This window comes from Ranitomeya imitator, chromosome 4, assembly GCF_032444005.1.
Source record: "Ranitomeya imitator isolate aRanImi1 chromosome 4, aRanImi1.pri, whole genome shotgun sequence".
NCBI lineage: Eukaryota > Metazoa > Chordata > Amphibia > Anura > Dendrobatidae > Ranitomeya > Ranitomeya imitator.
In genome coordinates this window covers 41,406,263-41,426,980 of record NC_091285.1, presented here as the reverse complement: position 1 = coordinate 41,426,980, position 20,718 = coordinate 41,406,263, and the positions used below count along the sequence as shown (strand labels likewise).

At 45.1% G+C, this 20,718-nt stretch overlaps 1 protein-coding gene across 4 annotated transcripts in view; it reads left to right on the top strand.

Annotated features, from left to right (window-relative positions):
- RNF213 (ring finger protein 213) overlaps positions 1-12,326 on the top strand; it is a 297,165-nt gene extending 284,839 nt beyond the window's left edge. For all 4 annotated transcript variants that reach the window (XM_069763592.1, XM_069763594.1, XM_069763593.1 and 1 more), the window contains exons 63-67: positions 2,291-2,368; positions 2,470-2,667; positions 6,306-6,395; positions 7,550-7,728; positions 11,323-12,326. In XM_069763592.1, the coding sequence (XP_069619693.1) occupies positions 2,291-2,368; positions 2,470-2,667; positions 6,306-6,395; positions 7,550-7,728; positions 11,323-11,467 (690 nt within the window). In that variant the 3' untranslated portion in view covers positions 11,468-12,326. The remainder of the gene's footprint in view (positions 1-2,290; positions 2,369-2,469; positions 2,668-6,305; positions 6,396-7,549; positions 7,729-11,322) is intronic.
- The last annotated feature ends 8,392 nt before the right edge of the window (positions 12,327-20,718 follow it).

Below are 20,718 nucleotides of genomic sequence, written 5' to 3'. Positions count from 1 at the left end.
GGGGCCAGTATAAACACTGCAGAGCACTGTATTGGGGCATCTATGGGGCCAGTATAAACACTGCAGAGCACTGTATTGGGGCATCTATGGGGCCAATATAAACACTGCAGAGCACTGTATTGGGGCATCTATGGGGCCAGTATAAACACTGCAGAGCACTGTATTGGGGCATCTATGGGGCCAGTATAAACACTGCAGAGCACTGTATTGGGGCATCTATGGGGCCAATATAAACAGTGCAGAGCACTGTATTGGGGCATCTATGGGGCCAATATAAACAGTGCAGAGCACTGTATTGGGGCATCTATGGGGCCACTATAAACACTGCAGAGCACTGTATTGGGGCATCTATGGGGCCAGTATAAACACTGCAGAGCACTGTATTGGGGCATCTATGGGGCCAGTATAAACACTGCAGAGCACTGTATTGGGGCATCTATGGGGCCAGTATAAACACTGCATTTCCACCCTAGGCTTATACTCGAGTCAATAAGTTTTCCCAGTTTTTTGTGGCAAAATTAGGGGGGTCGGCTTATACTCGGGTCGGCTTATACTCGAGTATATACGGTAATTCTTTACAAAATGTAAAAGATTTAAAAAAAAAGAGGAAAGTTAGTTCCTGGAGGAATTGTCGTTAATAATACAGGAACACTTATCACCGTGGGTATACACCCTGGCACTAAGAGACATGTCACCAGGTGAAAAAGAAGTGTCAAGCCTATACCCAGCCTTAGGACATTAGGCAACTCAATCTTCGCTCAATGTCAGAAGGAGGCAGACGCCAACTATAGAAAATAACAAGCCAGTGCTTGTATCACTTAAATATATATATATGAGTATGAAGTTGTTTTTTTAATCAAACATTTGGACCCAAAAGTATGGGCTTTTCTATGTAGTGCTAATTTTGGGGAGCGTGACTCACAGGATCCTCTGGGGCATGTCTTGAAGCTACTCTGCATTATTACCCTGTGAGCCACACCTCCTCCTTCATGTAGAGACCATGAAAACTAGCACTAAATAAAAAGGCCCATATCTCTGGATTACAAAAAAAATCAGAATACTCAAGAGCAACAGGAATAAAATAAGAGCAAAAAAAATGGCCATTTTGAAGGTTGTTGATGTTGTACAGTTTGGTCGAAGAAGAAACCTGTGAGAGTAGATTATATGGGGTAATTCAACTTTTATCTACACAGAACATGAGGTACATGCATCAGCTTCTTAATACAGCATAACAGGAAGTCCGAAGGACCTTTTACCAAAGAGAAAGTGAAACCAAAGTACAAAAAGTATATGCATTACATTCAACTAAGCATATACAGTAACAGTAACAACATTGCCATCTACTGTCAAAAAAGTGGAAACTCACCCTGCACACAAATAAGCCTGTATCTGTTGCATATCTGCCAACAGTTGACCACAATATAAAAATGGGCCAATCGGCATGTCACCATGCAGCGACATTGTGCCTACTCAGTTTAAGACCGGTTAAAATCGTGCGTACAGACCACAATTTTTGTACCAGCTGTAGGTTTCCTGACCTGAACTGCTTACGAGTGATTCAGCCTTCCCCGCTCATCTACAATTTATAGTTAAATACCAGAAAGCAGCAACTTTCTCTTTCTCCTATACAGTACTGTTCAAAAATTTGACGCAGGCGTGGAAAAAATACTGCACCATAAGAAGGCTTTCAAAAATTCAAGCTGAATGAACAAAAGTGAAATCTAAATCAATATTAATCAAAACAGCATCCATTCTGCTCTGTACACTTGTACTTGCAGAAAGTTTTCAAAAGAACTTAGCGGGGAGATGGTTCCAAACATCTTGGAGAACTCACCGCTGATCTTTTAATTGCTGATTTCTGAAAATAAACAATTAACACTTCGGTGTTTGAAAGCATCCACTTGTCAGCTTATTCTTACATTGCTAGTGGGAATACAGAGGAACCGTGCCACACAGAAATACATCAAAATAGTCCAGAATTGTTATTTCATGGGAAATATAATAATTTACTAAAACAGACATGCCAGTAGAGCAGATAGTCTCTGCTTGTAATATTCTTAAAGAGAATCTTAATTTTTACCGGAGATTCTTTATAACAAACATGCTATAATGATATATCTGTGACTTTAATGCAACCCGATCCCATCTCCGTGACATTGTTAGGAGAGTATTTAACACATTAAAAAAAAAAATTCTAGGAACAAGCACTACTGTAGCATCAAGTGAGAGGATCTCGTGGGCCCAGTTTTAGATACACCATTTGACATTTTCTTATTTGCGGATATTGTAGGGTCTGCCGACAATTATATCTACCCAAGATCGGAACTATGAAAACCTATTCATGGACATAAGGAAAAAGCTCGAGCAGGTAGAGTATTGGGCGGACTTTACAATAAAAGAATAATCAGTAATGACAACTTATTTGCAGAGATAATTTATAACTGTGAATGAATGTGTCTGTTTTCATAGATTTCATTACCAAACTCCGCAATAGATTTTATAAGCAAAGACCTGAATACCTTCAGCGACGTCTGCGAGGCCATAAACATCGTTGATGTCATGTTGGGATTCCTGTCTATGTCTGGAGGAGATCCAGAATTTCCCATTACAAAGTACATTGAGGACATCTTACAAATGAAAGACCAGAGCAGCGCTCATGTCCTGGAGGTCAGTGGTGTACACGTGTGATATACAGATATACAGTAACAGCTCTACAAGACTCATGTATCCACCTTTGGTACAGGGATTGGTGCCATGTAACGCAAAAAACAGGATTTTTGGTTGCTTACCGTAAAATCTGTTTCTCGGAGCCTTCATTGGGGGACACAGGAACCATGGGTGTATGCTGCTACCACTAGGAGGCTGACACTATGCAAATAAAAAAGTTAGCTCCTCCTCTGCAGTGTATACCCTACCGACAGGAAGTAGGATATTCAGTTAGTGAGAAAGCAGTAGGAGAAGCAATGTGTAAAAGAGAAAGAATAATAATATAATAATAAACTTTATCTACATAGCGCCAACAAATTCCACGGCGCTCCATAGATTAACAGTTTCAAACACTCAAAGAGTGTTCAAAGAACTCAAACGTATACAGTAAACAGAGCTGTTCAACTTGGGAGGGTGCTGTGTCCCCCAATGAAGGCTCCGAGAAACAGATTTTACGGTAAGCAACCAAAAATCCTGTTTTCTCTATCGCCTTTCATTGGGGGACATAGGAACCGTGGGAAAAACAGACTTCCATCAGGTCCGAGGACTCACCACTGCCGCCTGCAGGATCCTTCTACCCAGGCTGGAGTCCGCCGTAGTTCGGCGAAACGTGTGGATGGAAGACCAGGTTGCCGCTTTGCAAAGCCGTCGGCGAAAGCCCTGTGACGTACCGCACTGGAAGCGCCAACTGCCCGGGTAGAGTGAGCCTTCATCTCAGGAGGGGGCCCTCTGTTCTTGACCCGGTAAGCTTCCAAAATTGCCGTTCTGATCGAGCGAGCAATAGTCGCCTTGGAAGCCTGCAGGCCTTTACGCACGCCATCAGGGATGGCAAAAAGAAAATCCATCTTTCGGAAAGCGGCCGTGCTAGCCAGGGAGATCCTCACTGCCCTGACGAGGTCCAGCCTGTTCAACGATCGCTCCAGAGGATGAGTCAGAGCTGGACAAAAGGAAGGTAGAACGATGTCCTCGTTGAGGTGGAAAGATGAAAACCACCTCGAGAAAGGAAGGAAGGCGGAGGCCTGGGACCACCTTGTCCTGGTGGAAAATCAAGAAAGGAGGTCGGCAGGAAATGGCCGCCAACTCAAAAACGCGGTGGATCGAAGAGATGGACCTGAAAAAAGCCACCTTCCGAGATAGAACTGACAGGGAGCTGAGAGGCTCAAAGGGGGGAACCCCTAAGAACAACCAACACAACCTTTAAATCCCATGAATCCACAGAGGCCCTGTACGGAGGGACAGCGTGGGCTACTCCTTGAAGGAAGGTCTTAACCTGTGGCTGAGAAGATAACGTCTTCTTAAAGGGAAGAAGAGCGCAGGAACCTGGCCCTTTAGGGAACTGAGAGCGAAGCCCGAATCCAGTCCTGCCTGAAGGAAAACCAAATGGAAGACAGGGAAAAAGGACATAGGTGAAAAGCGGTTGGACTCGCATCAACGAAAGTAAGCCTTCCAGGTACGATAGTAGATCCTGGAAGAAGACGAAGGCTTCCTAGCCTGGATTATAGTGTGACTAATCTGGGCCGAAAGGCCGGACGCTTTTAGAACTGTGGAGTCCACAGCCACACCGTTAAACTGAGCGACCGATAATTCGGGTGGCAGATCGGACCCTGAGACAGCAGATCGGGTCTGTTTGGAAGGCACCAGGGGTGTCCGCGAGAAGATTGACGATGTCTCCAAACCAAGACCTCCTGGGCCAATCCGGGACTATCAGAATGACCGGCACCCATCCCGCCTTGATCTTTTTCGACAGCTTGGAAAGCAAGGGAAGGGGTGGGAACTGATAGGGGAGCACGAACTGCGACCAAGGAATGGCCAGAGTGTCAATACCGCTGTGAGAGGATCACGGGACCTTGGGCCGACCGGAGGGACCTTCATGTTCAATCGGGACGCCATGAGGTCCACCTCTGGAGTCCCCCATCGAAGAGCAATCCGATAGGAAACCTCCTGAAGTACCATTCCCCTGCCGCGAGGCCCTTGCGGCTGAGGAAGTCGGCGGCCTAAATGTCCACGCCGGGGACATGCACTGCGGAGCTCACCAGGACCGTTGCCTCTGTCCAAAGGAGGTTCCTGGAATCTCGGCCGAGGCCAGAGAACGCCGAGTCCATCCCTGGTGGTAGACATATGCCACTGCTGTGTCATTGTCTGTCAATTTTCGAATTGGCAGGCTGCTGAGAATCCTTACCCAGTGAAGGTTCAGACAGAAAGATGATCCGAAACTCGAGGACATTGATCGGCAAAGAGGACTCCTGCGCCGACCAACAACCCTGAAAGGAACAGGTGACAAAGCCCCGCGCCTCCGCCGAGCGGGCTGGCGTCCGTCGTCACCACCTGCCAGGGAACTGGAAGGAAGGATATGCTGTGAAGGATCTACTCTGGGATCTTTGAAGATCTGTATAGGATGAGATGGGGAAAATACTCACCTTAAACATCCCACGCCGTTACTAACCTGAAGAGGAATTGGACGTCCAGGGAGCTGATGGACGTCCTCGTCTCCGCAACCGACAGGCTCTGGTGGGCGAGTGGGTGGGGGACGGAGCCAGGACCGGACTTCTGAGCACGCTTGTGTGCTAGGATCTTGGTCCTGGAGAGGGATCTATGAGGATACGGGGTGGCAGTACACGCCGTACTCATAGTCCGCATTGTGGGACTACAGGTGTGACTGTTCACCCTATATCTCTCCGGGAAACCTGTAAGAAAACGACGCACATTGAGGTAGATAAGGGTCTAATGAAAGACCCGTGTCCAACTCCTACTGACACTGAGCTAAACTGAATATCCTACTTCCTGTCGGTGGGGTGTACACTGCAGAGGAGGAGCTAACTTTTTTATTTGCATAGTGTCAGCCTCCTAGTGGCAGCAGCATACACCCATGGTTCTTGTGTCCCCCAATGAAAGGCGATAGAGAAAAACAACTGCAATATTCAAGATATGACATAGCCTCCATTACTAAAGAAAAAAAACGTTTGTCAAAAAATAAAAAAGCCGTCATCCCTTTGTGTCTCCATTTTTTCACGTCAGAGAGGAGGTAAACACACAACTAAGGGCGCATTTACACTAGCCGATCATCGGAATCAAGCATTCCTAGGATGATCATTTCCCGATAATCGTGCATTTTAAACAGGCTGCCAATCACCCTCTTCTAAGGACAGGATTCAGCTAGGACCTAGTGGGGAACAGCAGGCACCTCTATGATTGCACCAGTAAGGCCGGGATCACACATACGAGAAAGACGTCCGTGTCTCGCATGTGAAATCCAAGCTCTGAAGCCGGCACTCCAGAGCGGAGCGTGCGGCTCCATGTGTTGCTATGCGGCCGCACGCTCCGCTCTGGAGTGCCGGCGCCACAGCTTGGATTTCACATGCGAGACACGGACGTGTTTCTCGCATGTGTGATCCCGGCCTAAGCAAAAGTATCTGCGGGGGCTTTCAGAGATGTACGACTTCATCCAAATACTGAACATTTTTCTCGTCCTGGAGTGACGCTTTAATCAGAATGTAGCAGGTGGAGGCATTCTTAAAATGATCTATTTTTGACCACATATAATTTAAAGTGAATATAAAAGAAAGAAACATTTTGCACTTAATCTTTTGCATTGTTTGCAGGCATTGAAACGCTGTTACCTGAAGAACACCATCGCACTCTGGCAATTACTCACCGCCCTGAAGTCTGCTCACCTTCTACGTCTTAAAAGAGTAAGATGTAACTTTGTGTTAAGATTAGAGAACTTAAAGGTTCGGGGTTTGTACTGGACAGTTGGTGTCCGGTGCTAATCGCCGAACACGGCCTTCTCCTGAAAGTCCATTGCAATCTTCGGAGATTACGGGGAAAGTCTGGAGGAAAGAGAGAGCGAATATTTTCCAGATCAAAAGTTTGGGCTCCCATGGTTTTCAATGGGGTCCGGGTCCTGGTCCAAGTTCTGACATTCGAAGTAAACTTTGGAGTAAAGTTCGGCTTGGGTACCAGAACCCAAACTTCCACAGGTCCGCTCATCCCTAACTAAGATTTGATCTTAAGTGCTTCTTAAAGGGGTTGTCCGGGACTAACATATTGATGATCTGATATTTGTTAGATCACCAGTTACTGATTAGTGAGGGTCCAACACCCAGCACCCTCACCCACCAGCTGTTATCCCCTCCTGCAGTGGTCGGATGTAAGGGTGCCGTCTCACAGTGGCACTTTGGTCGCTACGACGGCACGATCCGTGACGCTCCAGAATCGCACCATTATCGCTCCAGCGTCGTAGACTGCGGTCACACTTCGCAATGCACGACGCTGGAGCGATAATTTCATGACGTGTTTGCGATGTAGAAGCTGTTGGTTACTATGCGCACATCGTATACAATACCGTGCACACCTTTGTTACACGATGCGATCATGCCGCCACAGCGGGACACTAGACGACGAAAGAAAGTTTCAAACGATCTGCTACGACGTACGATTCTCAGCGGGGTCCCTGATCGCAGTAGCGTGTCAGACACAGCGAGATCGTAAGTATATCGCTGGAACGTCACGAATCGTGCCGTCGTAGCGATCAAAATGCCACTGTGTGACGGTACCCTAAGCTGTACCAAGATACAATTTTGCTGCTCCATATATTGTATAGTGGCCACTCCCGGGGTATTACACCTCACCATCTATCCACTGGGAGATCAGATGTAGTACCCCGGGTGGCCACTAAACAATGTATGGAGCCGTGCTCTTCCTCTCTGCACACTGTGGTCGCTGTCGGAGCACAGAGGTTGGGGGGTTGGTTGTCGGACCCCACAAGTCTCCTATTGATGACTTTAGTAAAGACAATACTTTTAATAAATGAAGGACACTAAACCATCTCTGATACTTTTTTCAGGACCCTTTTGCTGATGTCGACAAAGTTTATAAAACAGAATTGGACAAAGAAGGGCGACAACAACTCAACATATTCCTGGAGCAAAATGGGACAAATGTCTTTTTGCTTGAACTACATGAGATGATTACTATAAAACTAAAGAAGACAAACAGCCCCGAACATTTGAGACCCTCCTGGACGTAAGTCACATTACAGTATTCATTACAGTATTCACTTGCCATAGGCCTCACCTTTGGGTTTGGCTGCCATTCCTTGCTTGACAAAGGGAAGCGTTTATTTTTTGTCATCACCATCGTATAGACAGAGAAGAGGACTAATTACGGAAATGAGCATTGAATCTGTATTTCAGCAGTTCAACAAATCCTTGAAAGAAGGATCAGACATTTATGGTAGTAACCTGTTTAGTCAATTGATCTTTGCATGATTTAGGCGCATTTTCAGTAGCCGACGAACGCTGTAACTGACTAAACAATGTTCGATCCTCAACATAAAAGTTCATCTGCTGTCATTTAATAGCCTGATTAGACAGGCAATCCGCAGTCTCCATGCGTACAGAGTGATCGGTGTGTTCATAGACTGTCACAGTTCTTGGCAGCACATGTGCGGTTTATGCAGCACAATACAATGCTGAGAAAAATGATTTGTAAGCCAGCTTAAACCACTTTGTCTGATGAACAAGCGTATTGCTCGTTCTTCGAGGGGTTGGCAGCCTGTTAACACTGTCCGATGATCAGGAAACGAGTGTTTCTAGGAAGGCTCGTTCCCGATTGGCCAGTGTATATGAAACCTTAGCCTACGGCCTGAAGCTTCTAGTAATGTTTTATTCCCTCCTACTCATTAAAATAAACACGGCCAACCAATCCAAAAAATGCATGTTTATCTGCTGATTAAAGGACTGAACAGCCATCTAATAGTCAGCTAAGGCTCTGTTCACACAGTTTTTTACCTTTCAACATGGCTTGTGAAGATCTGAGGTTGTGGGTTGTAATAATCACCTAGGAAGGTTAACGATGCAACTATGGTTTTACAACAACTCTGGGTAGATGGCCAAAATACATTTTCCCCAGTCCACAAGATTCCCTCCCCGGGGCGGGTAGTTCTTCTGCCCCCGTACCAGGCGATACTCCTAGTATTCCAACTTTTGGTTGGCCCACAGATTTCATATCTCCTGCCAGTATAGTCTGTGGTCAACAGTCCACGCTCATCAAGACTACAAATAACACCACCGAAGCACAGGTATCCAGCAGCAACAGTTCTTAAGAATGTTCCTCAAATCCAGACGACAGATCCCACAACCGTAGAACGTGCAACCAGCCCAGCCAGCAACCAATCTCCAAACTTCATAGGCCTTCCATACTTGGACACCAGGACCTCAGCAATAGATCTTCGCCCCTTGAAGTCACTGCTCCAACTCCTCACTGAGGCTACGTTCACATTAGCGTTGCGCCGCTGTTGCGTCGGCGACGCAACAAAAACGCGCGCAAACGCACGCAAAAACGCTGCGTTTTGCGACGCGTGCGTCGTTTTTTGACGAAAATCGGACGCACGAAAAATGCAACTTGTTGCATTTTTCTTGCGTCCGACGCTAGCGTCGGAAACGACGCACGTGTCAAAAACGCAACAAAAAAAACGCGTGCGTCACCTATGTTAAACATAGGGCGCGTCGCCGCTGCGTCGCCGCTGCGTCGCTGCTGCGTCGCCGACGCAACAGCGGCGCAACGCTAATGTGAACGTAGCCTAACCATGTAACTTATTGTCCTTCCTCCCTGGGATCAGCCCTTGAATTGGCAGAAGTGTTCACACCCTCACCCACCTGCCCCACAAAGCCAACTGTGCATTGGTAAAGGTATTTTCCTCAGGCCGAACCCATCACCTGGGACTGCATGTGAGACCCCCTGTGGTGACACCTCAGCTTGGTCTACTATCCCTATTCACACAAAGGGACTAGTAATGGGGAGAAAAATGGCTTGAGGCCCCTTAGACACTAGTGAGAGTAATGGACTGTTTGCTTTCCTTGATTACCAATCTTGGGTCTAGCCTTAAGGTACCTTCACACTCAGCGACGCTGCAGCGATACCGACAACGATGTCGATCGCTGCAGCGTCGCTGTTTGGTCGCTGGAGAGCTGTCACACAGACAGCTCTCCAGCGACCAACGATCCCGAGGTCCCTGGTAACCAGGGTAAACATCGGGTTACTAAGCGCAGGGCCGCGCTTAGTAACCCGATGTTTACCATGGTTACCAGCGTAAACGTTAAAAAAACACTACATACTTACCTTCCGCTGTCTGTCCTCCGGCGCTGTGCTTTCCTCTGCACTGTCAGCGCCGGTCAGCCGGAAAGCAGAGCGGTGACGTCATCGCTGTGCTTTCCGGCTGGCCGGCGCTGACACAGGATGCAGGAGGAGTGCAGAGAAGCAGAGCGCCGGGGACAGACAGCTGAAGGTAAGTATGTAGTGTTTGTTTTTTTAACGTTTACGCTGGTAACCATGGTAAACATCGGGTTACTAAGTGCGGCCCTGCGCTTAGTAACCCGATGTTTACCCTGGTTACCAGTGAAGACATCGCTGAATCGGCGTTACACACGCCGATCCAGCGATGTCAGCGGGAGATCCAGCGACGAAACAAAGTTCTGGACTTTCCTCAGCGTCCAACGATCTCCCAGCAGGGGCCTGATCGTTGGTCGCTGTCACACAGAACGATTTCCTTAACGATATCGTTGCTACGTCACAAAAAGCAACGATATCGTTGACGATATCGTTATGTGTGAAGGTACCTTTATGCATTTATAAGGCTACGTTCACATTAGCGTTGCGCCGCCGTGCGTCGGCGACGCAACGCGCGACGCACGCTAAAACGCGCGAAAACGCGCGCGTTTTGCGACGCGTGCGTCGTTTTTCGACGAAAATCGGGCGCACAGAAAATGCTACAAGTAGCGTTTTCTTGCGTCCGACGCTAGCGTCGGAAACGACGCACGTGGCGAAAAACGCCACCAAAACGACGCACGAGTCCCCTATGTTAAACATAGGGGCGCGTCGCCGGCGCGTCGCCGGCGCAACAGCGACGCACATTGGCGGAACGCCAATGTGAACGTAGCCTAAGATCCTGCCTGTCACTGAATGGAAACATCGATTGTTGAGGCTGAACTAAGGAGCAAGCTAATCTGTTATAAAACACAAGAAGCAAATCTCTAATGGAGCACAACAATCAGGTAATGAGGTAACCGGTGCTTTGTGCTGGAAAAAGTCTGCATCCCTTGGTGCCATGGATTCCACTCTACATCCATTGGTCCAATAGCCTTTAGAACAAGGCCAGCTCTTCACACTCCTATACGTAGAAACCATTCTGGAAAGCATATCGCAAATAGAAGACTACGTTTGTTACTCTATAGGATATGTGACGTTTGTCGCCCCATTGATTTCCATAAAGTATATGGAGCATACAGCAAAAGATCACTTGTGTGGCATATATCGGGGATCTATGTATATGGTCGGCGTGTCCCATATTCTGCATACACTGCATGTATTACGATGATGAAACAGAAATGGCCAATTATGTGTCACTGGTTTAATTTCTTACTACAAGAGGCTCCAAATATTTAGTTTTTGGGGCAGGAAGCTGCAGGGATGTCTACTGACTTTAGAAAATTTAAAAAGTAAATGTATTCGTTATTTCTTATCACATATACCCACCTGCAACTTTTTTTTTTAAGAAATGTACCTGTAAAACATATTGTTTCATCACTCGTGTAAGCTGTCTCACATTTGTGGTTGCAGACTCCGGGAAGTACTAGGACCTCTTCTTGATGCCAAAAATTTCTCTTTCCCCGAAATGGAAGAGGATTTTCCGGAGCGGATTGTACTTGGCCATTGCATTGATGCTTGGAAGATCGCTGCCGCTAAGAAGTGGGATCGTCTGTAAAGTCCTCATAACTGCGGTGACGTCTCCTGCTTCCCTGGATTTAGAGACTTAACATTTATGCTGCTAACTCAGGATTTTTTTTTCTCTACTTTTTATAATGAAGAAAATTGTTAGAAAACTTGTAAAATTAGGACCAACAGTATATAGGGATATTATTACAAACAGGGATTTACGATAAGGTGCACAATCGTTATGCAACAGATTTTTTAATTCATCATGTATGCCATAGATCATGTATATCAGCTATCATATCATGTCATACATGGGGAAAAACATTTCATAGCATAAATCTACATACATACAAGTACTAAGTTATCATGTCATATAACATACAGACCATGTCATACCACCATATACAGACCATCCTTTACCACCACATATAGGCTCAAGCCATAATTCAAGCACAGTGAGAACTGCCACATAAAGTGCTGGACATATTTTTGTTTTTTCCTATTCGTGAACAATAACTGCAAATCAGGTAACCCTGTATCTAATACACTCAGTCTTCTGACCCGCCATCTGCTCCTGAGCTTTACTGATCTTTCTTGTGTCCATTCGCTCCGCCTGTACGGGTACCGACAGGTTACCATTACTAAATGTACTAATACTATATTTTTGGAAGAATAGCTTACATGCGCAGTTTATTTAGGATTTAACCATATATTGTAGGTTTACCTCTGCCACGATATTGTTTTGGCCTGTAAAAGGCGGCTAACTCAGTAGGTTTGCCAACACTGCCAAATTGTGAACCATTTACGGAAATGCCTGGTAGAGTTCTAGTACTTTGTTTTTGTTTTGTTTTTATTCTTTTCCATGTGCCAATTACAACTTGCTTCCATTAAAAATATCCCAAAAATTAGTGTGTGGTATTTGTTTGTCATGTAGAGCATTTTTCAGATTATTTATTTTAATAATAATGATGGGTACATATGTAGAGACTCTTCCATGCAACATAATATCTAATACCGTACAGTATCGGCAGAGTAAATCGGGCGCAAAAAGGTCACTGCCTGAACATGTGGGTGTCTATGGCATACAATAAAAATGAATGTCATTTTATTGTGGATTGCTGTGGCTTTTTATTGACAGGCTTCAGTGTGCTTAACATGTCCAAGTTGCATGGTCACAAACTACAAGTCAAAAACAACAAATAGTGTGTAAAACTACCTGCAGCGGTAGTAGCAGTTTGTGGCACACAGTTAAGAAGCAGATCAACAATCTGTTAATAATTTCATTACCTAAAACTGCTAAGAAAAAAAAAAGAAATTTATGTTTAATTTAGGATTTACAGTACAGACCAAAAGTTTGGACACACCTTCTCATTTAAATATTTTTCTGTATTTTCATGACTATGAAAATTGTACATTCACACTGAAGGCATCAAAGCTATGAAGTAACACGTGGAATTATATACTTAACAAAAAAGTGTGAAACAACTAAAATTGTGTCTTATATTCTAGGTTCTTCAAAGAAGCCACCTTTTGCTTTGATGACTGCTTTGCACACTCTTGGCATTCTCTTGATGATCTTCAAGAGGTAGTCACCGGGAATGGTTTTCACTTCACAGGTGTGCCCTGTCAGGTTTAATAAGTGGGATTTCTTGCCTTATAAATGGTATTGGGGCCATCAGTTTTGTTGTACAGAAGTCTGGTGGATACACAGCTGATAGTCCTACTGAATAGACTGTTAGAATTTGTATTATGGCAAGAAAAAAAAGCAGCTAACTAAAGAAAAACGAGTGGCCATCATTACTTTAAGAAATAAAGCTCAGTCAGTCCTAAAAATTGAGAAAACTTTGAAAGTGTCCCCAAGTGCAGTGGCAAAAACCATCAAGCGCTACAAAGAAACTGGCTCACATGAGGACCGCCCCAGGAAAGGAAGACCAAGAGTCACCTCTGCTTCTGAGGATATGTTTATCCGAGTTACCAGCCTCAGAAATCGCAGGTTAACAGCAGCTCAGATTAGAAACCAGGTCAAAGCCACACAGAGTTCTAGCAGCAGACACATCTCTACAACAACTGTTAAGAGGAGACTTTGTGCAGCAGGCCTTCATGGTTAAATAGCTGCTAGGAAACCACTGCTAAGGACAGGCAACAGGCAGAAGAGACTTGTTTGGGCTAAAGAACACAAGGAATGGACATTGGATCAGTGGAAATCTGTGCTTTGGCCTGATGAGTCCAAATTTGAGATCTTTGGTTCCAATCACCATATATTTGTGCAACACAGAAAAGGTGAACGGATGGACTCTACGTGCCTGGTTCCCACCGTGAAGCATGGAGGAGGTGTGATGTTGTGGGGTGCTTTGCTGGTGACACTGTTGAGGATTTATTCAAAATTGGAGGCATACTGAACCAGCATGGCTACCACAGCATCTTGCAGCGGCATGCTATTCCATCCAATTTGCGTTTAGTTAGACCATCATTTATTTTTCAACAGGACAATGACCCCAAACACACCTCCAGATGACCTGGCCTCCACAGTCACCAGACCTGAACCCAATCGAGATGGTTTGGGGTGAGCTGGACCCCAGAGTGAAGGCAAAAGGGCCAACAAGTGCCATAACCTCAATTCCTCTGAAAAACAAGCTTTAGACTCACTGAGTGAGAACAGGAACATCGTTATTAAACCAGAGGACAAGGGGGGAGCCATCGTTGTCATGAACAAACATCATTATGTCACTGAGGTTAGGAGGCAGCTGTCTGACACGAACACCTACAGAAAACTACAGGGGGACCCCACGTACTCAATACGACAAAAAATTAATACAGTGATCAACAAATACATTGATTTAGAGACGATTAATACCAAAACCAGAACCTACCTCAATCACCACCCAGTAACCCCGGTGCTATACATCCTTCCAAAAATACATAAGAGTCTTCAGAATCCTCCCGGCCGCCCGATTGTGGCGTCAACTGACCCTATACTCAACCCCCTTTCCAAATTCTTGGAAAAATTACTTACACCATACACCCGGCTAACCAAATCATTTATACTGGACACCAGTGACTTCCTGACCAAAATACGTTACATTTCCAGCATTCCACCTGATAGTCTTTTGTGCACATTGGACGTGAACAGTTTATATACTTCCATTACACACGACAAGGGTATTGAAGCGGTCTCACCTTACAAGAAGCTGACATTGAAAAAAATGTCCAGGATTTCTGTATAGACCTATTGAATTTAGTACTTAGGGAAAACTTCTTTCTTTTTGAGGCCGACTTTTTCATACAGACCTGCGGGACCGCCATGGGGTCAAATGTGGCCCCGTCTTATGCTAATTTATATATGGATCGGTTCGAAAAGGAACATATATATCCCAACCCCATTTTTCAAAGCACGCATTAACCTGGTATAGATATATCGATGATATATTTTGCATATGGCAGGCCGATCACACCAGTCTTCTAGAGTTTCACAACAGCATTAATACCATCAGACCTGAGTTGACCTTCACATTACTATATCACAGCCAAGAAGTCATTTTCCTAGATACCAAAGTGCTCAAAGATTCCTTGGGTAACCTTGACACAGACATTTATTCCAAGCCGACTGACTATAATAGCCTCCTGCTCTACAATAGCGGTCACCCGCAATCCACGAAGGACAGCCTCCCGAGGTCCTAATTTAAAAGAGTATCCAGAATTGTTTCCAATCCCAATGTCAGGGCTACCAGGATACAAGAGATGTCCAACAAATTTAAGGCCCGAAATCCCATTGACCTTCTCAACACAGAATCCACTAGAGCTCTTAATGAAATGGATAATGGGGTGGAAAACTCTAAAAAAAAAAAAAAAAACGTGACTTCCCTTTGTGCATGGTCACCATCCCACAATGCGTAGGATACACAATTTGATTCAGGGACATTGGCCACTTTTGAATAAAGCATACCCAACCATCCCCATCTTCAAGGAGCCCCCACTTATGTTCACCAGAAGGCCCAAGAATATACGGGACAGGGTCATTAGAGCAGACTTAGGTACACAGAAAACACCAGTACTTAGGACACTTTCTGAACAGAAACGCACTGGCACCTTTCCCTGCCTGAGCTGTATGAGCTGCTCTAAAGTTATCAAGGGCAACGAAGTGGTGCACCACCGGACTGGTAAGTCATATAAAATCAATGACTACTACACCTGTGAAACAAACTTTGTGATCTATATTATAAAATGTCCCTGTGGGCTATTATACGTGGGCGAGACCACTCAGGCAATAAGGGAACGTATATCTAGCCATAAGTCCACAATTCGATATGGGAAACTGTGGCTTCCCCTTCATTTCAAAGAAGCCAAACATAGCGTGGCCCAACTGAGGTTTCAGGTTGTAGAAAAGGTCCCCCGTCCCAGGAGAGGTGGCAACCACGTGAGACTATTGAAACAGCGTGAAGCATTCTATATATATACTCTTGATACCTTGCATCCACGTGGCTTAAACCGTGAGATAGATTAGCTAACTTAATTTTATCTTTTATATAGATGCACTGACCTTGTGCACATACAACTTCCGCGACTTGCACATCCAAGCTGGTAAGACGCATACCCGAATAGACCCTACATAAGTTTCATTTTCCCCCCCTTTTTTTCATTTTTTCAGTTTGTCCAATTTTTAATTATTATTATTATTTTTAATTCTTTTTAGTCATATTTTTTTCCCTTTTTTTCAATTTTCTTTCATTTCCTTTTCATTCTTTCATTTTGCTCATTATATCTCCTTTGCATTATCCTGTTCCCTTATTTTTTCCATTACTATTACCCTCAGTATCATTTATCCTCCTTTTTATTAGTTTGGACTCCTACCATGTATATATTTATGTACCATATTTTGACTGTATATTATTGCATTAGTTGTGTCTTCCTTGCATAACATGGGTAACGTCTGATATTACGTATCAACCCTTAATGAACAATTTAGCCCCATCATCTCTGGCTCACAGGCATTAGGACTCCGGTCTCATTATAATATGTGCATGCCATACATACGACATATCTGGCCTCTTTCCACCACACAAGCAGCTCATCTCTGAGCCTCCGTACCTAATGCGCACGTGCCCTAATACAGCGCCTAGGGACACTCCTGCTTTTTCCTCACACATATGCACTGCGCAAGCGCCGGCCATGACACGCACTGCACAGGCGCCGATTTCAGCGCACTGCACAGGCGCCGATTTCAGCACACTGCGCAGGCGCCGGCAGCTCAGCACCAGGAGACATTGTCGTCCCCTCACAGGCACCTCCTGCGCATGCGCCAGCGTCTGTCTGGATGTCCGGTCACATGACCAGCTGAAGACCTATAATAACCCTACGGCCATTACCGCTACAAGCCTCCTCACTGCCTTCACACACATGGTGTCGGCTCCTTCCACTTGGCCACCAATGCTTGCTCCATGTGCAGGAAACAAAGAGACACGGATGTGAGACCCCAGCATACTTTCAGATAAGTTAAACTAACTCCTTGCCCTAGTTTTCAGCCTTATATTACTCTTATTCACAGCACTATATTCCTCTGTTCCCTCTGGGATACACCAAGTTACACAGGGACGACACAAAAGCGCACAGAGAGGTAAAAAAATACTCTGTTGTAAGAAAATCACAGTAAATAAACAAGTGCTAGTCAAAAAATGAAAAAATACAGGGTATTTAGTTAATACGTTTTTTTTTGCAAAAAAAGGTATGTTAAGCTGCTCCACCAATCGCCAAGGTATACCCAAAATAGAGCAGTCCTATCTAATGTATATAATCCCTATCTGATGTATTTAAAAACCTGATCATCTGTATAGTACCTGTATGAGCAGGGTTCAGAGAGAAAATATCCATGTAGAACATGCAGGATGGAACAGCTACAATGCAAATGACCCACAGAGGAGTGGTGGACTCCCCAGTCTTGTAGAAACAAGAGAACAATTATAAAACCATTAGATAGGACTGCTCTATTATGGGTATACCTTGGCGATTGGTGGAGCAGCTTAACATACTTTTTTTTGCAAAAAAAACGTATTAACTAAATACCCTGTATTTTTTCATTTTTTGACTAGCACTTGTTTATTTACTGTGACTTTCTTACAACAGAGTATTTTTTTACCTCTCTGTGCGCTTTTGTGTCTTTAAGTTCTTTGGTGGTGTGAACAGGTTTCTACAGACTTGTTCACTGTGCAAGTAGCCCATGTGTTTTTGGTTTTATAATTGTTCTCTTGTTTGTACAAGACTGGGGAGTCCACCACTCCTCTGTGGGTCATTTGCATTGTAGCTGTTCCATCCTGCATGTTCTACATGGATATTTTCTCTCTGAACCCTGCTCATACAGGTACTATACACATGATCAGGTTTTTAAATACATCAGATAGGGATTATATACATTAGATAGGACCTCTCTATTATGGGTATACCTTGGCGATTGGTGGAGCAGCTTAACATACTTTTTTTTGCAAAAAAAACGTATTAACTAAATACCCTGTATTTTTTCATTTTTTGACTAGCACATGTTTATTTACTGTGACTTTCTTACAACAGAGTATTTTTTTTACCTCTCTGTGCGCTTTTGTGTCTTCAAGTTCTTTGGTGGTGTGAACAGGTTTCTACAGACTTGTTCACTGTGCAAGTAGCCCATTTTTGGGGGGGTTTTATACAGGGATGACAGCCTGACCCATAGCCCTGATTCTATATGCAAGAGAGCTACACTCTCCAATTCTTTTTTCACTATACTGCCCCTCAACCATGCACACCCATGCCCGGGGCACCAAACTCTGGCCCCCTCACTCTGGACAGTGAGGCTTTGGGTATAGCCAGTCTGCAGTTTCTTTGCAAGGGTCTCCATTTCTGGTCTCTAATCCCTGGGTATTATCCACATACATGCTGTCTCTGTATATATGCTCTCTATGTTTTTTCCTTGTGGTTTACTCTGTATTATCCCTTGCAGGTTTTCACAATTGTGTCCTCTATCAGATTCCCCAGTTATGCAATATCCTTACCTTAACAACAAATCCTATTTGGGTATGTTCATTCGTCTTTTCGGTCTAGTTACCGTATGCTCTGCTTCTTGAAACCACTCTCTCTGATTTCAGGTTCTTCCAAGTCACGAACTCCATCTATCAGATGTAATTTGTATCTTTGTTTTGCGGTATGCCCTACCCTGGCGACCATCCTTGACATGCATTCATAAATGTAAATATGTAAATATGTTTATGTATGTTTGTCTAATTGTGAAATTTTGTTTGTTTTTTTTCTCTGTTTATTACAGCGATATTGTGATCAAGGCCACGGGTTGGCCGAACCGTTATTTGCCTATCGCTTCACCATAATTCCTAGCCGAATAAATTTCTGATATAAGCAACTTTCATTATACGAGTGCAGTGATTCCTTTATCTTACGATTTATGGGACCCCTGGCCCCGTTCACTGGCACCGTGAATCACAGTGGTTGAGTGCTAGCTTTCTATGTTCTCTATATTGTATAATGCAGCCCATAGGCAGACTCTATATTGTATAATGCATTCCCAATTGTCAGACTCTATATTGTATAGTGCATTCCCAATTGGCAGACTCTTTATAGTATAATGCACTTCCAATAGGCAGACTCTATATAGTATAATGCACCCCCATAGGCAGACTCTATATTATGTAATTCATCACCTATAGTCAGACTCTATATTGTGTAATGCACCCCCATAGGCAGACTCTATTTAGTGTAATGCACCCCCATAGGCAGACTCTATAAAGTTTAATGCACTCCCTATAGGCAGACTCTATAGTATTATCCACCCGCTATAAAAACAATAAATGCAATACTCACCTCTCCTACTCGTTCCCCCGCTGCTCCGAGAACCTGCACATCTCCGGACAGTGGGTGTCAGGTAATGACGTAATTGCACCCGCTGTCAGTGTCTACTCTTATCAATGCGGTCAACTGTACAAGCATCTAGCCGATACAGTTGAACTTGCGATGATGGGGGCCCAGTGCTATTACCAGGCACCCCCGCCTGCTCAGGGGCCCCATAGTGGCTGGGTGGCAGTGCAGGGAGATACACTCTGTGACAGAGCAGAGAGAATCCATCTGTATGAGCGCACTGTGCACACCGATACTGTTGAAGTAGCACAGCTCCAGGTGGACCCCTCAGTACTATGCTACTGGGGAGCATATACAAGGATGAGGGAACGTATGCCAGGATAGAGGTAGCATAAGCCTGGATGAAGGGCACATACCAGGATGAATGTATACATATACAAGGATGGGGGAAAATATAGCAGGGTGAAGGGCATCTACCAAGATGGGGAGATCATATACAAGGATAGTAAGCATATTCCTTTATATCTGCAGTCTGGTACCCCTACTCCTGTCTATGGCTGCTCTCTGTTGCCCCCGCCTGCTCTTTGCTGCCCTCGCCCACTCTCTGCTGCCCCTGCCTTCTCTCTGCTGCCCCGCCTATTCTTGCCCCTGCCAACTTTCTGCAGCCCCCACCTGCTCTCTGCTACCCCTGCCTGCTTTCTGCTGCCCCGCCTATACTCTGCTGCCCTCGCCTTCTCTCTATTGCTCCGCCTGCTCTCTGCTGCCCCTGCCTGTTCTCTGCTGCTCCGACTGCTCTGCTGCCCCTGCCTACTCTCTGCTGCTCCCACCTGCTCTCTGCTGCCCCTGCCTGTTCGCTGCAGACGCTGCCTACTTCTGCTGCCCCACCTGCTCTCTGCTGCCCCGCCTGTTCTCAGCAGCCCCTGCCTACTCTCTGCTGCCACTCCTACTCTCTGCAGCCCCGCCTGCTCTCTGCTGCCCCGCCAACTCTCTGCTGCCCCAGCCTTTTCTCTGCTGCCCCCGCCTACTCTCTGCTGCCCCTGCCTGTTTTATGCTGCCCCGCCTGCTCTCTGCAAGAGTTCTTTTTTCTAAACTAAAATCTCAGTATAGAAAATCTCTTTTGAGTCAGATATCATATTGTAAATCACCATACCGTCACACCCAATACCACATGGTGAGGGGGGCTAGATTAGCTCGGGATACTCCCATAATGCAGAACGAAACCAAGAGAAAAGAAAGAGCATGCAAACATCCCATGTAAAACACAACAAAAATATATAGTCGTAAACAGGTCAAAGATAAAGTTGAATGCATGACATTTCAGGTGTAAGCCACGATGCCCCCATTGAGGCAGAGTCTGTGTTACTCACATATGTCTTTCTAACATTAGTCTCCGTTCTTTGCCTTCATCAAAGATGTCCAGAACGGTATTTGCCATGGCTTAAGATGGCGCCATCCAGGTTGATGCGCGGT